The sequence below is a fragment of the Meles meles genome, chromosome 20 (genome assembly GCF_922984935.1).
Source record: "Meles meles chromosome 20, mMelMel3.1 paternal haplotype, whole genome shotgun sequence".
Taxonomy (NCBI): Eukaryota; Metazoa; Chordata; class Mammalia; order Carnivora; family Mustelidae; genus Meles; species Meles meles.
This window is the reverse complement of record NC_060085.1, coordinates 51,390,462-51,412,222: the sequence shown is the minus strand read 5'-3', so window position 1 is coordinate 51,412,222 and position 21,761 is coordinate 51,390,462. Positions and strand designations below refer to the sequence as shown.

The window sequence follows — 21,761 nt, the reverse complement described above, 5'->3', positions numbered from 1 at the left end:
CCACTTTGAGGGAAAACGAACATCTCACACATGAAGACAAGAACTCTGAGAGTTTAGAATGATAAACTGTCCTTTGTTCAGAAGTGGGGAGGCCAAAGGGAACCATGAACGACCCTGGACTAGAGCTGGAAGGACCCGTAGAATTCATAGAGACACTTCTATCCATTTCATGGATGAGGAAAACCAAGGCCCAGTTTTCAGCTCAAGATCATGTAACAAGACCGGAACAGGTTTAGAACCAGAGCTATTCCTATCATTTCTATAATCTTGCCGTCTTCTTACCTTATCTGTGACATTCATGCATGACTAACATTTACAAAGATAGAAAAACAACCTCTTGGTTGGAAGAGGCTGCCTTACCAGTTTCTGGGTGACTCCAGGGGGGGCCCACTCATAGGTGATGGTGTCAAAGGTGGGATCTTTCCCAGTGGCAATGGGATTGGTCATGATCATCCGATTCCTCTTGTAAATCCGGATGCCATCTCCGCCTTTCACCCGGGCCGTGAGGGTAGAATACTTGGAGTCCATCAGCAAGCGGCCAATTTTCCGATCGTCTTCCAGCTCAGAGTTGAAGCAGTGGTCCTCGTGGCTGCATTTGCACGATTTGCATATTTTCCTGGGGTGAGAGGTTAATTGGGACAGGTGAGAAGTGTCCTCCAGAGAAGAAGAGCAGAGTCTTCTGCTGATAGCATCTGCCTTTTTGAAAGCAATTTCAAGGTTCGACTTTAGTGACTTGGAAGGGTTGGCAGCAGACAGATGGAAACCTGAGACCAAAAGGCCTCTGGGATTGGGAACTGCATTTGGGAGACTATTAGTCTATCTGTGGGCAATGTGGGATGTGACTTTTGCTGGTTAAAAAGAATAGCACATTTTTACTCACTTTGGGTGTGACAGCAAAGGCTGGTTCATTCATTAGAGATGCTAGAAAGCAGGAGTCTTTATGACTGGTGGGCTGAACCCGGCCCACCACCTGCTTGTGTAAATAAAGTTTTATTGGAACACAGCTATGATCATTCATTTACATATTATCTGTGGCTGCAGTTGGGCTACAATGGCAGACTTGAATAATTGCAACAGAGACTGTGTGGCCCACAGAGCCGAAAATATCCATGATCTGGTCCTTTATAAAAAAATTTGCTGACCTCTGCTCTAAGGAATTATTGAAATTGTCTCCCAAGATTTATGAGTTTGGAGCTTCAGCAATTTTCAGCAATTTAGTATTCATACTGAAGTTAGAATACAACTAGAAATTTTCTTCAAGGAGCAGGTGGATATGACCCAGGGGGAAAGAAATGAGCTCAGAAAACTGCTTGGGCTAAAGAGATTGATGCTCACTGGCCAGGCTTTGTGGTGAGACTGAGAGAAAGAAATGCATCCTGGGGAAGCGTCAAATTCCCCTGAAAGCATCATGCTTCTGTCTGACAATTAAAAACTAAAACATCTGGCGGCTTTGTGCCATGCTGCTAAGGTTTTGAAATCCGGACTGTTTCCGGTATAGTGGAAAACCGCTTCCCTCCCTTTCAGGCCTGACACCCAGGGTGCGCTGTATCTCAGTTGCTGTCACGCATGAGGTTTAAGAACTTGTTAAGCAAAGTGAACAATGTCAGGACCTGCAACAGGGATGAGGCAGGACCAAGAGAGAGGTCACTGCAGTAGCATGAGCCCCTCACAGCCAGGCATGCCTGTAGGAATCCTCCTTTTTTCCCCATCAGTACTTTATTTTACTTTTTTAAAGATTTTTTATTTCTACATTTGACAGAGAATGAGAGAGAGAGCACAAGTAAGGGAAGCAGCAGGCAGAGGCAGAGGGGGAAGCAGGCTCCCCACTTAGCAGGGAGCCCCAGGCAGGTCTCGATCTCAGGACACTGGGATCATGACCTGAGTGGCCGACACTTAACCCACTTAACCTACTGAGCCACCCCGGCGCCTCTTCCACCAGCAGTTCTAAACTAAGGCCACACCCCCATGAGCCATGTAGCAATGTCTGAAGACACTTTTGATTGTCATTGCCACCAGAGGGTGCTACTGGCTTCTATAGGGTAGAGGCCTGGGGTGTGGCTAAACATCCTGTAATACCGAGGACAGCCCCCTCCGCAACAAAGCATTATCCTGTCCAAAATGTCAGTAGCGCTGAGGTTGAGAAAGCCTTGTCTAATATAAAATGAGGGTGGCCCCACTGCAACCTTCCAGGAGCCTATAGCTGGGGTGGGAGAGGGAGAGAAAAGCAGATGGACACTGTAACATGGGCTATGTTTGCCCCCTGTGAGGGGTTTCGGCTTTCGGGTGGTCCTGCTGGTCTGGACCAGTTTCCCTAGCGTGGAAGTATGGGGCACGTGGAAAAAGGCTCAGGGTGATAAGTGCGGGAGACAGTGGGTTACAGAAGGTTAAACACATGTCTTGTTTTTAATGCACTGACGTACAGCATGACTTTAAGGCAGGAAGAATGCAGCCCTTCCAATGTTATTTGAAAAGAAGCTTGAAGTCCAAGTTCACATTCAGTGGGGCTACAATTTGAGAAATGGTAAAATCCATGATCGCAAGGAAAATTTCAGGACTCTAAAACAGAATATGACCCTGAAGATGATGCTGGGCAAAACCAACGTCTTTTGTTTTCATAAGAAGGGGTTGCTCATTTTACAGAATTGGGGCATTTTTATTCATAATAAATATTCTCTTGCCTCTCCCTTTTACGAGCCAGGCATGAAGGAGGCTTTCTCTAAGGTAGGGCATAGCACCACTGGTTTACATGTGGGGAGTGACAGCAGCAGAGGAGGAAGTGGACGGAGGAAGAGGAAAGAAGTAAGGGAAAGGCTGGTGTCCCATGAGATCCTCTGAGCTCCAATGCCTTCTATGCATGGAGCTGAGTGGGGAAGCTACCATTTGCTTTTTTGATTAATGAGACTCTCAGGATGCTATTAGAGATATAGCAAATGCAAAACAGTTTGAAATGGAAAATGCTGATGGATATGAGATCGTCTTCTTTCTCCCTTTATTCATACTATCATGTTGCCAGGCACTGTCGCTGGGATTCTACAGATGAGGAAGATACCTCTTAGCCCCACTCCCCTCTCTCAGGCATCCAGACTGAAGGGGACACAGACACACCCAGAAAGATCCTCAATGGTATTAAAATGGCTATGTCTTGGGCTACCTGCTGTGGCATTAAAGGCAAAGTCTTGGACTCTGATCCCAGCCTGAACAGCAGCCCAACACGGGTCCACCGTTGCGTTTCTTATCTGACAGAGAAAGAGCTGGTCTACATCAGGCATCAGCTAACTACATTCCATTGGCCGAATCTGGCCCCTACCCGACTTTTGTACAGCTTGGGAAGTAAGAACAGTTTTTACACTGTGACATGGTCGAAAAATATTCAAAAGAAGATTACGATCTTCAGACACAGGAAAATGAAATGAAATTTGAAATTCAGCATCCTGAAATAAAGGCTTATGGGAACATAATCACATCCATTCATTTACATATTGCCTATGGATGTTTTCACGCTACGAGGGCCAAGTTGACTAGTTGTGCCAGAGGCCATATGGTCTGCCAAACCAAAAATGTTTCGAACAGGCTCTTGACAGAAAGGTAGTGGACCCTTGGTCTATTTGATGAGTTTTGAAACTTTGCTGCGCATCTCAGTCACCTGGGGGGCTTGGTAAACTTGGAGATGGCCCACCCTGGCCCCGCTAGTCCGATTCCACGGGTCAGGAGTGGGACTGGACAGGGGTACTTGTACTCCTGTTCAGCGGTGATCTGGATGCCCATCAAAGTCCCAGAGTCCCTAGCCCGTGCCTTTTAGGAATTTAAGCAGCTCTGGTCGACTTTCTCTAGATTGTTTCTCGCAAAGTACAGGAAGCCCAGCTCTTTGGGCAGAGTCGTCTGTGAAGATCCACTGCCCTGGGGAGAAGAGCAGAGCTAACACTGTCATTCCCGGGGCAGCCACCCATGCCAGTATACACAGAGGACCTCCTCAGAGAGGGTGCTGCAGTGAGCGCGCGGGAGAATCCAAAGAACGACCCTTGAAGGATGTAAAATTGGGTGATCTGAAGAGCCAGTGAACTGTCTCCCATTTTTCATACCATGTCCCCTGCTTCCCTTAAACTGGGTTTTTTCCTACTCACTTAAGTCAGTGTGCATTTACCAAAAATAATAAAGCAATTAGGATTATTATTCCTTTAAAAAAAAGAACTCTGCTTGCAAGGAAGAGACTTTTATTGGGCTCTCTGTGAAAAGCCTGGAGTCTTGGACATGTGTGTCCCCCTGCCCTGAAGGGCAGGTCAGCCTCTTGAGGATGGCTCGTGTCTGTCAGGGAAGCAGGAGGCTGTAGGCTGTGAGGGGAGCCTTTCCTTCTGTTTTCATAAAAGTCTACTTTTGCCCCTTCACTCTGTACACTTCTCTCCAAGTAATTCTACCATCTGTGCCACTAATACTAATTACCATGCTAATTCTGCTAACCATGTCCATCACTAATTTGATTACAGATAGCTGGCCTGCAACTATAGATTGTAAAGCTAAAAGTGGAGCCTAGAGCACATGAGCTCCACTGTTCCCATTCTTCAGATGGGAAAGGTGAGGCTTACAGAAGGAAAGTGTTCATTCAAGCTGAGTGATTATTAGTTGAGGAACTGGCTCATTGAAGCAGGATGGCTGTCACTTGGGTCATTCAAATATCTTTCAAGCTACTGAAAGTATGAGAACTGGAGCATAAATATGGTTTCACGTGGTTTCCCCCTAAGGTTCTTGGACCTCCTTGCTCCAGAATGGCTTGAATTAGGTCCCCACTAAAGTTATTCCAACCAAAGACAACACTTGTTACTTGGGATCTGAAGCTACAGTCTGCGTTTCTCAAGGATCAATTTACTTGATGTTCAGATCCTCTGTAGAATTCTGGGGGGATGTAGGGATCGAAACAAAGCCGACACTCCCGCTAGAGCCCCGAAGAACAGGGCATCGCCCTCATGCCATCAACAGCTAGAAAACTAACAAAATATGTTTTATGAACCTTTTCAGATGTCAGACAGCAGGCAGTAAAGGACTGATCCTTGAGAGGGGAAAACATTATTGAACTGAGTCAGTGGGTGCATTCAGGGAACATTAGCTCCTAACCCTGAGGATCCTAAAGGAGGTATCCAGGCTGTCTTTGGAGAGCTAACGAGGAGTTAGCATTGTTCTGTGACACCCCGATGGCAGATTCAGGACCAGGGGGTGAAAGGATAGGGAAGCTGACTCTCCTCAAGACCAAAAAGAGCTCGAGTGGCTAAAATAGATATGTGGGGCATTCCCCCAATGGGGAGTGTGTTCGCTGTGGGAGGAATTTGTGTGGGGGATGGAGTGGAGTTTGGATGACTTTGAAGGTCCCTCGCATCCAGAAGACCACATGAGCTCCCGTGAGGTTGAGGAGTCAGGGAACAGCCCTGTGCTTCAAAGGCTTTCACGACCCACAGTACTGCTGAGTGTTTGAGAGCGTGGGGGTGGGGTTCACAAAGACCCAAGCTTGAGTTCTGCCATGTATGGGTGTCTCCCCGCTCCCCACTCTCAGTTTCCTGACCTGAAAATTGGAGAAACTACCACCTGGCTCAGGGTTACTTCAACATTTAAATGTGAAAGACTTGGTTCCGCTCAACAAATGTTTTTGCAATGGCCATCTCATGATGGAAGTCAACGACTCTGAGACAAACAGCTCCCAAATTTTGCTCCCAAATTGAGTGGCCAAGGAAACCCTCTGGCAGAGGAGAAAAAACCTCCCTCTTTGGTCTTGTGCCTTGCAGAGTTTTGCCTCTCTCTCCCAGGGCTGCCGGGACAGTCGCACAGGCTGCGCCCTGCACACCCCCAGTGGGCACCATCCATGCAGATGCTGATGGTAGTAGTGCCCGGGAGCTGAGCAGTGGGGCAGCCTCACCTCTGGTTTTCAGAGTCCTCAATGAAAAACAAGAAAAACTCAGCAGATCCCAGTCCAGCTGGATCTTGTGGCCCTCCCTTGTGGGCATGAATGCACCACGGCCTGGTATTTAAGTCTCATGGACACAGTGGCTTTTATTTCTGGCCCATGGCACTTGCGATCAAAACAGGGGCGATGGCAGAGTCTGGGGAGATCAACCACATGCATCAAGCCCCAGGATAGAGCAATCCAGAGAGGACCAGGCACCGACTAACAACTGCCCACATCTTCCCAGTGTGGTCCTTGGTGGTCTGAGCTTGGTGGCCTCCACCTCAAAATGGTGTGTGAAGCACTAAATTCCTCTCTCATCTTGGCTCCCCAGGGCTTCTCTGTCATTTCTGAATTAGGCGAAGCAGGAGAGCATTCACTCCGGAGCCAGCCCTCCCCGAAACACATGCATCTTAAACAATCCCAGCAGAGAAGAATGACCAGGGGTTCCCAGAAAGGACAGCCAAGAAATGAAGGCAGGCGGAGCCTCTCCTGACAAACTCTGTTACCTCCATGGATGTGGCTCGAAGCCTGAACACGTCCCCTTGCATTTCAAACAAGGCACACCTCTCGCTGACTGCTGCTGGCCCAAGGACATCTGGAAAAGGAGACAGAAAAGAGGGTGTTTTCCTTCCAAAAGTCTTGGGCCGGGGATCGCTTGACCTCTAAAAGACTTGGCATGTCAGCAAAGGAATTGTGTGGGGTTCAAAGGGCTTGAGATGAATAAGTCATCAGTTACTGTTTACCAAGAGTGGAGAAGACCAGACGGGAAAGGGGCCATAGGGCAGGCAAGTGTGGAAGGGTGGGGCCCTTCCCAGTAAAAATGGAACGAGGCGGGGGCTTTGGGTGCTGTTGCCAGCCAGCCACCAGGGCCCTGTTGGAAACTCCCTGCTAGCGAGGGATCATCTCCTCCTTCCTCCATATTCACCAGCTCCCCTGGTCCACTTGTCACTGGAATGGAATCTTCCAGCGAATGCCTCCTCTCCCTCCTGTATTTGTGATTTATTGATAGGGTGTGATTAAACCAAAGCTACACGCACAAACAAATGTTCATGCTGCCAAATGTTTATGCCTCAAAGCGTAACTCAAATATTTTGCTAAAACACAGAAAATCGGGGACATTTGAAGTCTGGTGGTCCTTTGGAAGGAAAATGATGCATAGGACAGGTTTTATTCTTTGTCACCAGTGGCTGCTGCTGCTGCTGCTGCTGTGTTGAGACCCAACTGGCTCTCCAACGGGGTCTTCAGATCAGCAGCTTCACGGGAAGCTCGCCAGAAACGCAGCCCCCCAGGTCCTGCCCCAGCCCTTCTGATTCAGAATCTGCACTTCCAAGAAATTCCAGGAGATTTGTATTACATTAAAGCAGGGGGTTCATGTACGAATCTGCTGGCTGAGAAACTTACCTAACTCTCCACTGGGGTGGGGATGACTTGCTACAGTTACATGAATGTTTTACGCTTTTTTCAAGAAGACCACCTCAGCAACTCGTAAAATAAAGGGAAAAGCTCCTCATTCAAGGGACCATTGATTCATCTAAACATGTAGTTATCATAGGTCAGGCACTGGGATTCATGGCAGGACTCGGGTGTGCCCTAGAGATACTCACAGACCAGAGGGAGATGGAGAAACACATACTTCTCACCTGCTTCCGGAAGGGCTAAGTTTGAGGCAGAGGAAGCTGCCTGTTGTGCAGCAGAAAGGCATGGACTTTGGAGCCTGGGAGACCTGATTCCAAACCTAACTTCGAGACTTAACAGCCATACTGGCCTTGGACCAACGGGGCTTCATCCTCCTTACTTGTCAAATGGCTACAAAGATAATGTTTGTAGAGTGCCTGTTCACACTGGGTTCTAAAAGCTGGTAGCTGGTGTTATTTTGCACAGAGACTTTAGGCGCAAAGAGGAGGGTGTGAGTAAACCTATACAGGAAGTTCAGGGAGGCTTCTTAGAGGAAGTGACTCTGGATGGAGGTTCCACAAAACGAGCAGGCAGAAAGGGAGGAGGGAGAAAACGTGCGAGGGCAAAAGACATGAAAGGGCATGATGCATGGGATGTTGCGATCTGAGCATCACTCCTTTACTCTCTTTGCGCTTAAGTGGGGACAAAACAAGCAGTAGAACTTGGGAGACTGTCCTCATGGCTATGGTTAGGATCCGAAGAAGTACATGAGAAGACACGCTCATTCTTCACAAGGTTTCTCTTCTGTACCTCAGAGCTTCCCACAAGGACACCTAGCTCCCCAGCTCCCACTTGCCAGCTGCTGTCTACAGCATGCCCTCGCGGACTCCGCCGTCCCGACACACACTCACAACCTGTGAGATTCTGACACGACTCTGCGGAGTAAACGCCACGTGGCATGGATTTGGAAGACAGCACGTTCACATCTGTGCCTGGTCAGCGCTGGATTCTTGTTAACAGGGGAAAGCAAGAGGATGCTCACCCTCCACTCATCGTCTGAAGCTGGGGAGCTTTCCTTCACAGGCAGGACTTTGTTCTCAGAAACCCTGGCATTGAACGCCCTGCAAACCTCCACCTCTTACTGCTTCTGCCTCTTGTCACCTTGGATTCTACCAGTTGAAACACAGTGATCCTTTCACACTTCATGTTTGAGTGATTCAGTGGTTATTTTGGACGGTATACAACTTATGAATAAGGCTTCATTGTTGGATCGTTTCAGAAAGACCCAGAGGCAGCAAAGCCTGGAAACAGAAGAGCTATGTGGAAGCATTTCGTAAGTGGCAAAGCAGCCTGCGGGCGAGCATTGCTGTTCTAACGAGTGGCTGATGGAGCAGTCATCCTGTAAGGGGATCTAGTCCTGATGCTTGCCCAGAGCGCTGAAATGCTAGCTCAGGGTTTGCTTAGAAACAGCGATGCGAGGCCGCACGGCAGAGCAGAGCACGGGCCCGCGGGGCACGGGGCTGGCTCCGTGGTACCAGCTCTGACAGTTATTAGCTGTGCAGCTAGACGCAACTCATTTCCTCCCCTGGCCTAAGCTGTTCCTCCGTAAGAGGAGAGAAGTGGCCTGGATCGAGATTGCCGGAATCCTGTTCCCCAGAATCCTCGTTCTGCGAGATGTCGCAAAGGGGTCATTGATGGCTGGGAGCAGGAAGGATTTCATGATCAAGTAAAAATGACGGACACTGGATGCGAAACGGCTTTCCGGCCCCCGAGGTGCCAGCCCGTGTGAAGAGCAGGACGGGGGGCGGAGAATAGGCAGCTCTTGCAAGTGAAGAGTTCCCGGCTTTGCAGTCACAAGGTCTGGATTTTAGTCCTAAATTTGTTCCTTTCTCCTGCTGGACTTGGGCAAGTGACTGGAGTTGGAGAGTCTCCATTTCTCCCTCTGGATCGTGGAGATAGTAAGAACCAACCTGCCTCGTGGAGCTACGTAGGGAGGGTTAAATGGGTTGCAGCAGGGAAAGGGGCTTGACAGGCACCTTTTGTGCCCGGCGTGTTTGTTCTCCTTGTCAGCACGCCTCGTGTAAGTGATCTGACAGACCCTGAATCAGACGTTCTAAAAAAAAAAAAAAAATTCCTTTTCCAGCTTCAGAATTCTAGGGAACTTCAAAGGAACTACTTTCTAACTCCACACCTCATACACTTTCCTACTGTCCCTTTGCTTCGTGTGTAAGCATTGCCTCTCTGACTAAGTGCAGGAAGCAGAAAGTTGGCCTTTGTCTCCATCCTGCTAGTGGGACAGTTTCCATGGTGACAGGAGTCCTGGGAGAGAAAAATAAATGGCCTTGCAGGGAAGAAGCAGATTTGGGCCATCAGGCCACACTTGCAGCCAGTTTCCTGGCCGACTGCTTAACACAATAAATAGCCATTTGTCCCCTGCGTGTCATTCATCCAGGAGCCAGACAGACCCGGCCGTGTGGGACTCAGAAAATGATGGTCCTGTTTATTGAGAAGAGGAAAACACCAACCAGAAACAGTGTTTCAAACAGGAGATTCTGGTTTATAAACAGTAGGTTTCTCTGATGTGGACTTCGTCTCAGATGAAAGATGGCACAGTGGCAGCTCACAGTGGCTCACAGTAGCTGAAAACAGAAGAGCTTGAAAGGAGCCATCACTTAAAAAAAAATGGGTTCCTGGAATGTAGCGTCTATTCTATCATTTTTCCTGAGGGGAGATAACATGTTTTGACAATTTTCTTTGGCTTGCGAGAGTGGGATGTTGTGGAACTGAATGGCGTCAGGGACTTAAAAGGACTTATTGGCTCAGGCCAGGAGTCCTGCGGACACAAGGGCTGGGGGGCAACAGGGCCTCCACCCCACTCTGAGCCTCTCCGTCAGGTGACCCCGCAGGAGAAGTCTTACAGGAGGAAGATATCACCAAGAACAAGGCAGGACAGGAACGAAGAAGGGAAGAGAAGAAATGCAATGTGGAGTTTAGGAATGAATGCGGGACTCGGTGGTCGACAACGGGAGTTCTCCTCCCGTATGTAACTAGGTTTCCTCCTCTGCGAAACGGGTTTTCCCTGCCCCTTTTTGCCTCCACAGGGCTGTTGTGAGCATCGAATCAGATTAAAAGGTTGTTTGTAAAGTAAAATATTTACCGTTGTTAAAAAGTTTATCCAAAATTATCCCAAATTGTCAAAACTTAAGGCAGGAAAGTGGTGGCATGTCCTTTGAGTGTCATATGGCGGCGACAATCCCCTCAAGGATTATCTAGACATATTGATTTTGCTGTGCTCCCAGACTTTGTGAAGCTCATGTTAACTTGGAGATTTTTGTCTGGCAAAGACACAAATACAAGGAGTTTTTGTCTTTTTTGAAGTAGATAACCTGGAAGGTTATGGTTTACTGTCTTAACTAGCTAACTAGATGCTACCTAGTTACGTACCTAACCCATCAATCTTGTCCCAACATTAAATTGCCTATAAATACTCAACCCCCTCAAATGCTTTTTTCAACTGGTCTAAGTATTTTGCTGATTACTTCATTAACTAATGAGCTGAATAAAATCTTTACTAAGTTTTATTTTGTATTTACACAAGAGTCATGATTTTATATTTTTGGAAATTCTATCTTCACCCCATCACATGTCCTCCTGACCATCCTTGGTTTGCTTTCTGAGCTAGGGTGTTCTGAATATTGACAATAAATTCTATTTCCGGGTCAATCACTCTGACTCGCCTTCTGCAGGTAAACTCTATAGGCATACGTGTCATTAAAGATTATTAGCCAACTTGAAAACAAACGCTTTCCTCCCCACCAAGGAGAGAAGGCAGAGTGAAGGCAGTGAAGGGTGGTGTGCAGTGAACTTATGAGAAGGTCAGGAAAAGAACTGCCTTCATGAACAAAAAACAATGGTCCCAGAAACTCCAAAATGTGAACAGCTTAACAACCCATGGAGTGATTTTATTTACTTAAGCATTCCCTTCCTGGACATTTGACAACCCTGTGAAGTATAATCATTATTCCTAATCAACAGAGGATGCATGAGAGTCTGAGAGAGGAGAAGCAACTTGTCCATTCAGAATGGTCTCGACTGGGGCTCCAATAAGGAATGGGGGAGGTCTCCTCACTCTACCTTCATCTGTACTGGGCTTGAAGCAAAAATGTAATAGCTTTCTTTCTTTTTTTTTTTAAAGATTATTTATTTATTTATTTATTTATTTGACAGACAGAGAGCACAAGTAGGCAGAGAGGCAGGCAGAGAGTGAGAGGAAGGGAAGCAGGCTCCACGCTGAGCAGAGAGCCTGATGCGGGACTGGATCCCAGGACCCTGGGATCATGACCTGAGCCGAAGGCAGAGGCTTTAACCCACTGAGCCACCCAGGCCCCTCTGTAATAGCTTTCTTAATGATTCTGACTATAGCTAACATTTACTGAGTACACCTTATGTGCTGGGCATATGCCAGGGATTTCATGATATATATGCTTGATGAAAGGTACCTTTAGTGACTTCATGTTCAGACGAGGAAGCAGGCCCAGAGAGGTTAAGCCTCTTTTCCAGGATCCAATAGCTAGTGAATGGTGAAGCCAGGAAGTGAAACCAGGCGAGTCTTACTTCAGAGCTGTGCTCTCATCTAATCTGCCATGGTATTTTCCACTAAGGGTATAGCACTTGACAGTTTACAAAGTGTATTTACATTCCTTATCTCACTTGGTTTTTCCAACAACCTTAGGATGTAGACACTTTGCATTTGGCTCATGAAAAAAAAAAAAAAAGAAACATGCTCATAGAACTGATGGGATTTGCTACGTCTCAGGACATAATTCACACTCATGTCTTTGGAATCCAGATCCTGTGATTCCTACCACACTGGGAGTCTCCAGACCTCAGACAGCCTCCTACGAGTCTAGCCTTGACTCTGGGCATCAGGCCATTTGGATCCAAACAGATGGGACAGCATGTCTGTAGGAGTGGGAGGTCCCAGGTTAGCGTTGAGGGAAGCAGGACAAGGCCATGATCACCTTGGTCCCAAGATTTCTACCATCCAAACCAGTTCTGCTAAATAAACTATAGTACAGATGTTCAAGGCAATACATAGGCCTCAGGGGCAGCTGGAGAGGCAGTGGCCAGCGGAGAAAGTGAATCAGAACCACAGGCAATGCTTATGGCAGAAAAGCACCAAGGCACTGGCTTCCCTCCAGTGAAGGACAAGCCTAAGTGAAGGACAAAAGGTCATGTGTGTTTCGTACCAGACCAGAGAGCTGGAGCTCATGCTCCAACCCCAGGCCTGCAGATGACTAGATAGACAGTGGCTTGGGATCAGCATGCTGAAAACTGTCTTCTAGAAACGCTACCACTTAAAAAAAAGAAGAAAACCCTAAAAACAAAGAAGCAAGTCATTTCTGGATTTATTCCCAACTCTTAAATGTTTATATTAAGGATACTAGCATCCATCTCATTTTGAAGTTGTATTGAGTTGCCTTTAAAGGGATAAATATTGTTGCGTGTTAGATGTCACAGGGCTCCCATGATGTGATCCACTGCACTGGGCCAAATATATCTATTTCTACTTCCTCATCATCTATTACTTCTACCCAGATTCTTTTTCCAATCACCTGAGCCTCTTAGACTTCTCCTAAATAAACACTGGGGTTTTTGAACGTGCTCCTCTAAGCCTCAGAGAGCATCACCCCCACCCTCTCCTTAAGGACCAGCTCAAGTCCCATCTTTTCCATAATAAAAATAATTAATAGCAGCTGTAATGAGTACCAGGCTTTACAGTTTTCTAATCACTGTACTGTGCCTGAGTTCAGGCAATCTTACACCTCCTCTTTGAGATAGAGGTCTTGTGGTGGTTCTCATGCTGTGGTCCCTGAGCAGCACCTTAACAACTTGTTTGTAGTGCAAAATGCTCAGTTTTCACCCCAGACCCCTGACACACATACTCTGTATAGGAACCAGCCATTGCTGTTCAGGCCCCCCCGGTGATTTGGATGCACACCCAAAGTCTGAGAACCACTGATCTTTGTTGGCAGCCCCAGGCTGTGTAGGAAGTAACCAAAGGGGAACTGATTGTCTCGGTTGGCCTGAGACTGAATCAGACCCTGAATGCAGGACTTTATACTGAACCAGGGAAGCTCTGGACCAACCACGATAAGCTGGTCTCCCTAATTAAGACTATTCAAAGAGGTCAAATTAAGGTGCTGGTGCTTAGATTTGAACCCAGTTCTCTCTGAATCCTGATTGTCCATTTTAATTAAACCAGTGCACTATAGAGGTGATGCCAAGAAGCCTTTCTCAGACATGTCAGTGGAGCTTACACTTCTCAAAGGACTCTTGGAGCTATAGAATTACAAATGCAATTGGCGCCAGGAATTAGAAAAAGAGTGTGCCATGAGTTTGTACTTTAGTAGGGGGATTTGGCCTGGTTGGCGTCTGTTTGGAGGCAGCATTTCTCAAATTAAGCAGACACACTGATTAGCATAAAGACCAGCCAGGCTCTAACTAATATGAAGATTCTGGTCTCGCAAGGCTGGGGTAAGCCTGATATTTGATAGTTCTATCGACCTCCCAGCAAAAGCTGCTGCTGCCAGTCTGGGGACCACACTTGAAGGAACAAGGGGCTACATCAGTGGTTCCCAAACTTGTCTGCATATTAGAATTACCTGGGGAGTTTTACCACTTCTAAAGTCCAGGCTGCATGCTGGAGCAATGTAGCCACACTCTCTGGGGATGGGCCACAGGCTGCAGTCATTTTGGAAGTTCTCTGAAGTTCTCTCAGCTAATGCACAGACAAGTTCGGGGGAAAAAATGGGTCTCCCCGTTGTACCCTCAGCCACTACAATGTGGACCCTGAGGATCTCAGCTCATTGGTTCGACCTCTTCTCCCACATTCTACTTCCAGACCACCATTCCCTACAAGGGGGGTTTTTAACAGCATGCATGACTTGGTTTATTTCATTTTGGTCCCTTCTTCTCTGGCACAAACCCTCTTCACAGGCTTTGATGCCAAATGCAGGAACTCTCTTAACAGCCAGACAGAAGGGAGACCACAGCCTCTGTTACTAAATTTCACTGGCTGGCTGGCTCCCTGAGGGACTCACACTGATGCTGAGACCCTTTGCCAGGCCTGAGGTCAGCGGTGGTCCTCCCCAGCCCAAGTAGGGACTGAGAGGTCCTGTCAGACAGGGGTGCCCAACCTAGGACACCTAAGGCCCAGATGGTCACATACAGCACCATGGGAACTTGTCCCCCCGGTCCACCGCCCCCCCCCCCCACCCCCGTCACCTTAAGAAATGTGATGCATTTGGAGAGTGACCCAGCTGGAAAGTATAATGAGAGTCTTACATTCCCTTCCCCATACAAAACCCCTATGGTCTTGACAGGGTCTGGACTTCTATTTTTTGAAGCTCCCCAATGATTGAAAGAATGAGTTGTCAAATAGCCTTATAAAATCTTAACAGAGTAATGAAATCAGTACACTAACCAGTACAATAACTATCCATCCTTGATGTCAAAATGACATGGGCTGCCCTTCCTGAACACAAACCCTCCATGTAACAAGTCCTGTACGCTACCAGAGGTGGAGACTGGGGCCCAGGAGCCCAGGGATGCTGGCTGAACAACACAGACTCTTTCCAATCTGTCTGCTCTTCCATTTGGGTGACTTTGGGCATCCTTATTCCATAATGAATATTTATTTTCTTTTCATGTAAATTAGGTGTTCCCTATCTTGCTCCCTCCAATCTCAGGCACAACTATTGCTCTGTGTTCATCTTCTGGCTTCTGGTTCACTTCCCTCCCTACTGATGCTTGTACTCTTGCCAGGGAAACCTCAGGCCAGGGCTTCAGTTTGTGGCCAACAAAAACCCTGCTTCCCCAAATAGGAGATGAAAAGTGGGGTTTGTAGCCCCAATCTTGGAGGGTTCTAACTTTTATCCCACCTGGCCTTAAGATGGCTGGCTTAGAATATGGTACGCCAGTCAGAGGAGTGAGCAGATCAGGTCACTGGCGGTCTTACTTGTCTGGATTTCCATTCTGCACTGACTGACCTGTGCTCTCTCTGATGCCATGCAAATTAGCCATGGAAACAACTTACCATAAAGTGCCTCCTAAAACCACAGCAAGTCTCCATGCAAAGGCGGCAACAAAGACAGGGTCTACATCAGACGTTCTGTCTGGGGGCTCAGATATTCTTCAGGGGACTGTGTGCAGACACAGATGTGTGTGCAGATGTAGGTGCAAATAGGTGTGGTACGTGTCCAAATCTACTGTTCCTATCCCAGGGCCGCTCCTTGAGCATTTCTAGTCTTCTGTCTGGGCAAGCACAGATGTAAGGAAATCACTTCAACTTAGATACCCTTTTCCTGAATTGTGTAATAAGGATAAAAATGCACAGACTAAACAAATTGAGGTCAGCCCAACTGATCTCGTACTCAGAATTCTATGGATGGAAAACTTGTTCTTTTCCCTTTTTGTTTTTAAAAAGACCAACCCTATTTAAGGCAACAGAAAATGAAAACATTTGGTGGGTGATGAGCTGATGGCAGAAATGCTTGAGTCGTCAGTATTTCAGGGTACAGATTCGATTATCTTTCCTATTAAATGGTTTGTGTGTATTAAATTGACTCCACGGGCCAGCTGTGGTTGACAGAGTTAGCCTGATGGATTTAGCCCATGATGTGAGGAGTCTCTGGTGTCCCAAACAAAGTCTTGAACAAATGCCCAACAAAAGAGTACTTTTTACTCTCTATAAGAAGTGTTGGGTTTTTGTTTGTTTTGGTTTTTTGTTGTCCCCCCCCCCACGCCCCCCACCCCCCACATCTTCTCTCTGTCAAGATAGTTTGTCATGCTTGACTCTAGGAGAACTTGTGTTTGGGGCAAAATACACTATGTTCTCCTTACTATTCTTCCTCTCTCAACACATCATGTCCCACAGGTAAAATTAAGTTAAAATCAGGGTGGCCAGCAAGGAGTAAAAATTCACAAAATCCCAGCACATGCTGTTCTATAGTGTATGAGAAGTTAGCAGAATGCCTGGTGGTCCCAGCCTCTGTGGGGTGGTGAAAGAGGCCTGTTACTCCTGGACCTCCCCCCAGCTGTCCCCGAAATGGGTCCCCATCCCTCTGTTCAGGCTCCTTGATGAACAATGCCCACGGGGAAGTTCTGGAAACCATTAGTCAGTTCCTCCTACCACTTCTTTGGGAAACTCTCCCTTCTACCCTCCCTTGTAAGCTCCTAACCACCATGTAGGACCTGTTGCACACCCATCCAGATGCATGAAAACACACACGTGCACACATGCACACACATGCATGCAGGACGGGCACACACAGTCCTCTATGGAACAGTTCTATACTTGTCATCACTTGTTGGGTTCTGTCTTTCCCTCCAGGGAAGGAAATCATTGGAGGTTCCCAAGATTCATGAAAAGGGTTAATACAGCTATGGAAACCGAGTAGAAAAGCAAATCCACATGTGGAAAGGGAACTATGAAATGAAAGGTTTCTCTGTTTCAGAGCCTGCTCTACCCTCCCTCCCTACCCCTCCCTCCTCCTCTTCCAGCCCGCCTTCACTGACCTGAGGCTGGTTCCAGAAAAGCAGGAATGCCCAGACCCAGGGCCATGAACAGAGTAGGCACACACAAGTCTGCCTTTGGGTAAGGGCTGGTCCCATCCTTAACCTGCTGCATCCTATCTCCTTCCTGATTAGAACGAGCTATTGCAATCTACTTCCCCTGTTGGCAGGCCTGGCTGGCTGAGACTGTTAGTAATGTCTGCCTCCTACCGCATCAATACTTGGCATAATGGAGCAGACATTGTGAGTGCTCCGCTAGCCGGGATAGGGGATTGTCTACCCCTTTTTCTTTCCTTCTGGCTGCCTTTTTGTAAGTTTACTCTTGTATTTTTAGTACTTTCTTCAAAAATAGGCAAAGAGGCAGTAAGACTCAAATCAGTACATTTCCCAAGGGTTTGAGGCTCTTGGAAAGGCCTGATGTGAGGGACCTTTGGACAGAGGAGCTCATGAGACAATTCACATGGCTGGTCTCCTTTCCCACTTGGCATCGGCCAGAGCCCTTGAAGGTGGGCAGCCTTGAAATATTCACAGAATATCTCTTATCGGGGCGCCTGGGTGGCTCAGTGGGTTAAAGCCTCTGCCTTCGGCTTGGGTCATGATCCCAGGGTCCTGGGATCGAGGCCTACATCGGGATCTCTGCTTGGCGGGGAGCCCGCTTCCCCCTCTCTCTCTGTCTGCCTCTCTGCCTGCTTGTGATCTCTGTCAAATAAAAAAAAATTAATAAAAAATAAAAAATCTAAAAAAAAAAAAGTATCTCTTATCTTTCAAAGGTAAGGAGGCTGGTGTCACTTTGAGAAAGAAGAGTACAGAACAAGGCAGAAAGTTCCAAATCCTAAATCGAGCAATTGATGGCGGCTGGCTGATGGCATCCTTGTGATGGCTGTGCATGGAAAATGCAGGAAATCGCCTGGCCTTGCTCAGGACTCTGACTCCTTTGATTAACACTCCTTTGGCAGAGCAAAAATGATGGTGACGGAAGGAGAGAGGAAACCAGCCTCTGTGCCGCCAGCTTCTTGCTGACAGCTGATGGGTGCGCATGCTTGAATCCGAAGCAGGTCCACAAACTTTACGTATAAGGGACTCTGCTGGACTGAAGTGATAGGATTTTTAGGACTGAACTAATACTCTCCTTTGACACCAGCTCCCTTTGAACTACTCATAGGCGCTTCCCAGGCTACCATGAATAGTGAACTGCACAAAAGCAAAAGATGAAACCGATCTTTCCTGTTCTTGAGAATTACCCGCTTTTAGACAAGTCAGCCCATTGTTTGAAGGGCACCCTGCTTATTTGAAATAGGCAATAGGAGGAGGGTCCTCCTACCTCCTCCCACGTCCAGACTTTTTAGGGATCTTTTGAGACCACTAGGTTCCCAAAGTGTGGGCATTGTTTTCATTGACCGAGCAAGGGATTCCCATAGCACAAGAGTGGGACACAGCATTCTTGCCAAACTGTTTCCAGAGGTTCCCGTGCTATCTCTTTTAAACTTGTCTTTTTTCTTTCATGGATAGGCCCTGTCAGTTCTTGGGAAGATGTGAGTAAAGCCACTAGTCTCGCTATGAGCCAGAAGTTATCCAACCCCCTGGGGACTTTTATCAGAGATTTACCAAGTGGTTTGAGGGAAGTTGAGATAAAAGAAAATAAAGTCCTTGTAGGGTTTCTTGACTCTCCTCTCCCCCCATTTCCTAATGGAGAACAGGCTGTTGGTGTCCCCAGGCCTAATACCTTCAGGCCATACTTGGAAATTAAAATCTAATTGGCTTCTTGGTTCTTAGGTTTCAGTTTTTAGCAGAAACCTCCCCTTGGATAAGACTGTCAGTTTGAGGCAGGCAAAAATGAACTTATAAACCTCCCCAGTTTTATATGACCCTTTATTTTAGTGGCCCAATGTCTTAAGAACGTCTTCCTATAAGGATGTTAATTTGGGGTGTGTGTGTGTGTGTGTGTGTGTGTGTGTGTGTGTGTTTGAATTCCTGCAGCATTACTGATCTAAGGATAACACACTTTTATTGGAGTTAATTTTAGAAATGGAGAGACTTAGCAAATCTTGCTTATCTGAATCTTAATATCATAATGGCATGTGTGCCATGTAAAAATACAGCACTGTTATTAAAAGTCTGGAGCCTTTGCTTATGCAAATGATTCCTGGTGGGAATCTCACACGTAAATTCTTAGATTAGCTTATGACAATGGAAACCTTCAGACACACTCATTTCCTTCAGCCAACTTTGGTGCCTGGATATTAAGAAACCACTTGTGTTTTGCATGCCTCTAGCAAGACCGTTTCTCGGTTTAAAAAAGTACCCTTCTTATTTTTTTTTTTTATTTGTTTATTTACAGCATAACAGTGTTCATTGTTTTGGCATCACACCCAGTGCTCCATGTAGTACGTGCCCTCCCTATTACCCACCACCTGGTTCCTCAACCTCCCCCCCCACCCCGCCCCTTCATAACCCTCTGGTTGTTTTTCAGAGTCCATAGTCTCTCATGGTTCATCTCCCCTTCCAGTTTCCCTCAACTCCCTTCTCCTCTCCATCTCCCCATGTCCTCCATGTTCTTTGTTATGCTCCACAAATAAGTGAGACCATATGATAAAAAAAGTACCCTTCTTATAAATGACTTCCCTCTTCTTTTTCTTCGCGATCATGTTTTTCTTTCTTTCTTTCTTTCTTTTAAGATTTTATTTATTTATTTGTCAGAGAGAGAGAGAGAGGGAGAGACTGGAGAAGCAGGGGGAGGGACAGGCACAGGGATAAGCTATGGGATCCCCACTGAGCCTGATGAAGGACTCGATCCTAGGACCCTGGAATCATGACCTGAGCGGAAGGCAGATGCTTAATGAAATGAGTCACCCAGGTGTCCCTACCGTCATATGTTTTTCAAATATTTCATCTTTTCCTTGATTTCCCCCCTCATGAACTAGTTGTACATAACTTTATATAGTGCAATTCTATGTTTAAGAAAATCTAACACAAGGAAATCATAGATTCTCAGAAGTGAAAATGCCTTAAAGAGTATTTAGGTCACATTTTTCTATGCCTAGTTTTATGAAACAGAAATTAGCAGATGGTCATTCACTTGGCAAATAATTCATTTTCAAGGACTCACCTTTTACAGCTCATCTAACACAATTAAAATGTAAAATCAGAACTCCAGAAGCCAAGTCACTTTCCAGAAAATTATCTCTTGAATAATTTTAGGATATTCATTTAACCACATGGCCCAGGAAAGATGCCATATTCCTCTGGGCCTACCCATAAGCAGTGCTTTCTGCTTCCAACATTTCTCTCTCCCTTCACCTGACTTCGATTTGTCTTCCAGGTATCCCTCTCACGTGGTCTTAGAAAACCCTGTATTTTGTACTACTTTGTAGTACTCATCACGGTTTTAATTATCCAATCCTGAATATAACTCTTTAATGACATCCTTTCCTGCTCTAGGGGGGCAGGGTCCCCGTGTATCGATTTTATTTCTTTACCACCAATGCCTCAGACACTGCCTTGCACATAGTAGCGCCTCAGTGAACATGTACATGTTTGACTAGCTTCTTACATTTTTGCCTTCGATCAATGCTTCTTCGTCCTTGTTACGGGAAAAGCTAACGCAAAATAGGTATCCTTCATCTGAGGCCAATGCCTGCGGGAAGAGTTGGAAAACAAGAATGGCGCTGATTTCCTATAGTTCCCAGGATTTTTAGCCTCCCCTGGTTGCCCAACCCTTCTTGGCCCTCCTCAGCGGCTCCTTCCTCCTCTCAAAGGTTCCAGCACTGGTTCTGACCTCCTCCTGATTCTCAACATGCTTCTCTCTTAACGTCCATCCATTCCAATGGCCTCAGCAGTTCTCTGTGGCTCTCAGTGTTATCCGCAGAAGTGTTTTCAGCTCTTGGAATCTCTTCCTGGGGAGACTGATGGAACTGCCATCTCACCTTCTTTGCCACCAAACCTGCTGGTTCTCCCCTGTTTATGGTATTCCTGCCCATCCAGTCACCCAGACCCATGGTCTGAATTCTGGTCAGTCGTTCAAGGCAAGTAGACATGGAAAGAAATGCTCTCCTCTCTGGGCAGAAGCCAGCTTTTCCTCTTTGAGGGACCCATTTCTAGTTTGTGCCATCCCATCTGTGGTGCACCCCCGAAGGTAGGAGATGCTCTCAGGATGGGAGAGCCATTTTCTGAGCCTTCTGGAAGGCAACTCACCAGAGAGAGAAAATCAGACTTCTCTAGAACAACTCAGAATGTAGCAACCGCAGACTTCTCCATGAAACAGAGTATATATAAGCACAGGGAAACCGAAAACTCAGGCCAGCCTGAGAGTCACTAAGCTCTGTAGACTTTCCATGGCGTTTTTAGTCTTGGCTCATTGCTTTGGAATATCCCTTTATCCACTCTTGCCCTTGAAAGGATTTGTCGGTGGGGCGCTGGGGGAGCACTGCTCATGTTGGAGCTGGAGGAGTTAAACACAAGCCCTGGCCGCTTTATCATTACCCGTGTGACCCTGGTGAGCAGTTTGTCCTCTATGAACCTTGATTTATTTTCACCTTTAAAATGGATCATAATCCCTACCAGCTTCATGGGGGTATTGTGAGAATCAAATAGGACACTGCATATAAGATGCTGAGAAAACTGTAATGTGCTAGAGATCAGGGGTAATTGAATATTAGATGTTTATGTTTATGAAACCCTATGTTGCTCCTTCATGAATTCTGTCCTCAATATACCATCTGTGTGATTATTTTTCTTTAAACAAATTACTTAAAAAACTTATTTCTTGGGAAAAAAAAAAAAAAACCCTTTACCCCTAAAGTGTACTAAAACAGAAGGTAACCATAAAAAATACAACAAATATGAAGCAACATCATTAAATTCT

At 46.6% G+C, this 21,761-nt stretch overlaps 1 protein-coding gene across 2 annotated transcripts in view; it reads right to left on the bottom strand.

Moving 5' to 3' along the window:
* The window catches only part of LMCD1 (LIM and cysteine rich domains 1), a 59,415-nt gene that overhangs the window by 22,800 nt on the left and 14,854 nt on the right, over window positions 1–21,761 (bottom strand). The window contains exons 2-3 of one of the 2 annotated variants that reach the window (XM_045992363.1): window positions 6,436–6,524; window positions 361–616 (exon numbers count right to left, since the gene is read on the bottom strand). In XM_045992363.1, the coding sequence (XP_045848319.1) occupies window positions 361–616; window positions 6,436–6,524 (345 nt within the window). The remainder of the gene's footprint in view (window positions 1–360; window positions 617–6,435; window positions 6,525–21,761) is intronic. The other variant, XM_045992364.1, reaches the window with a different exon arrangement.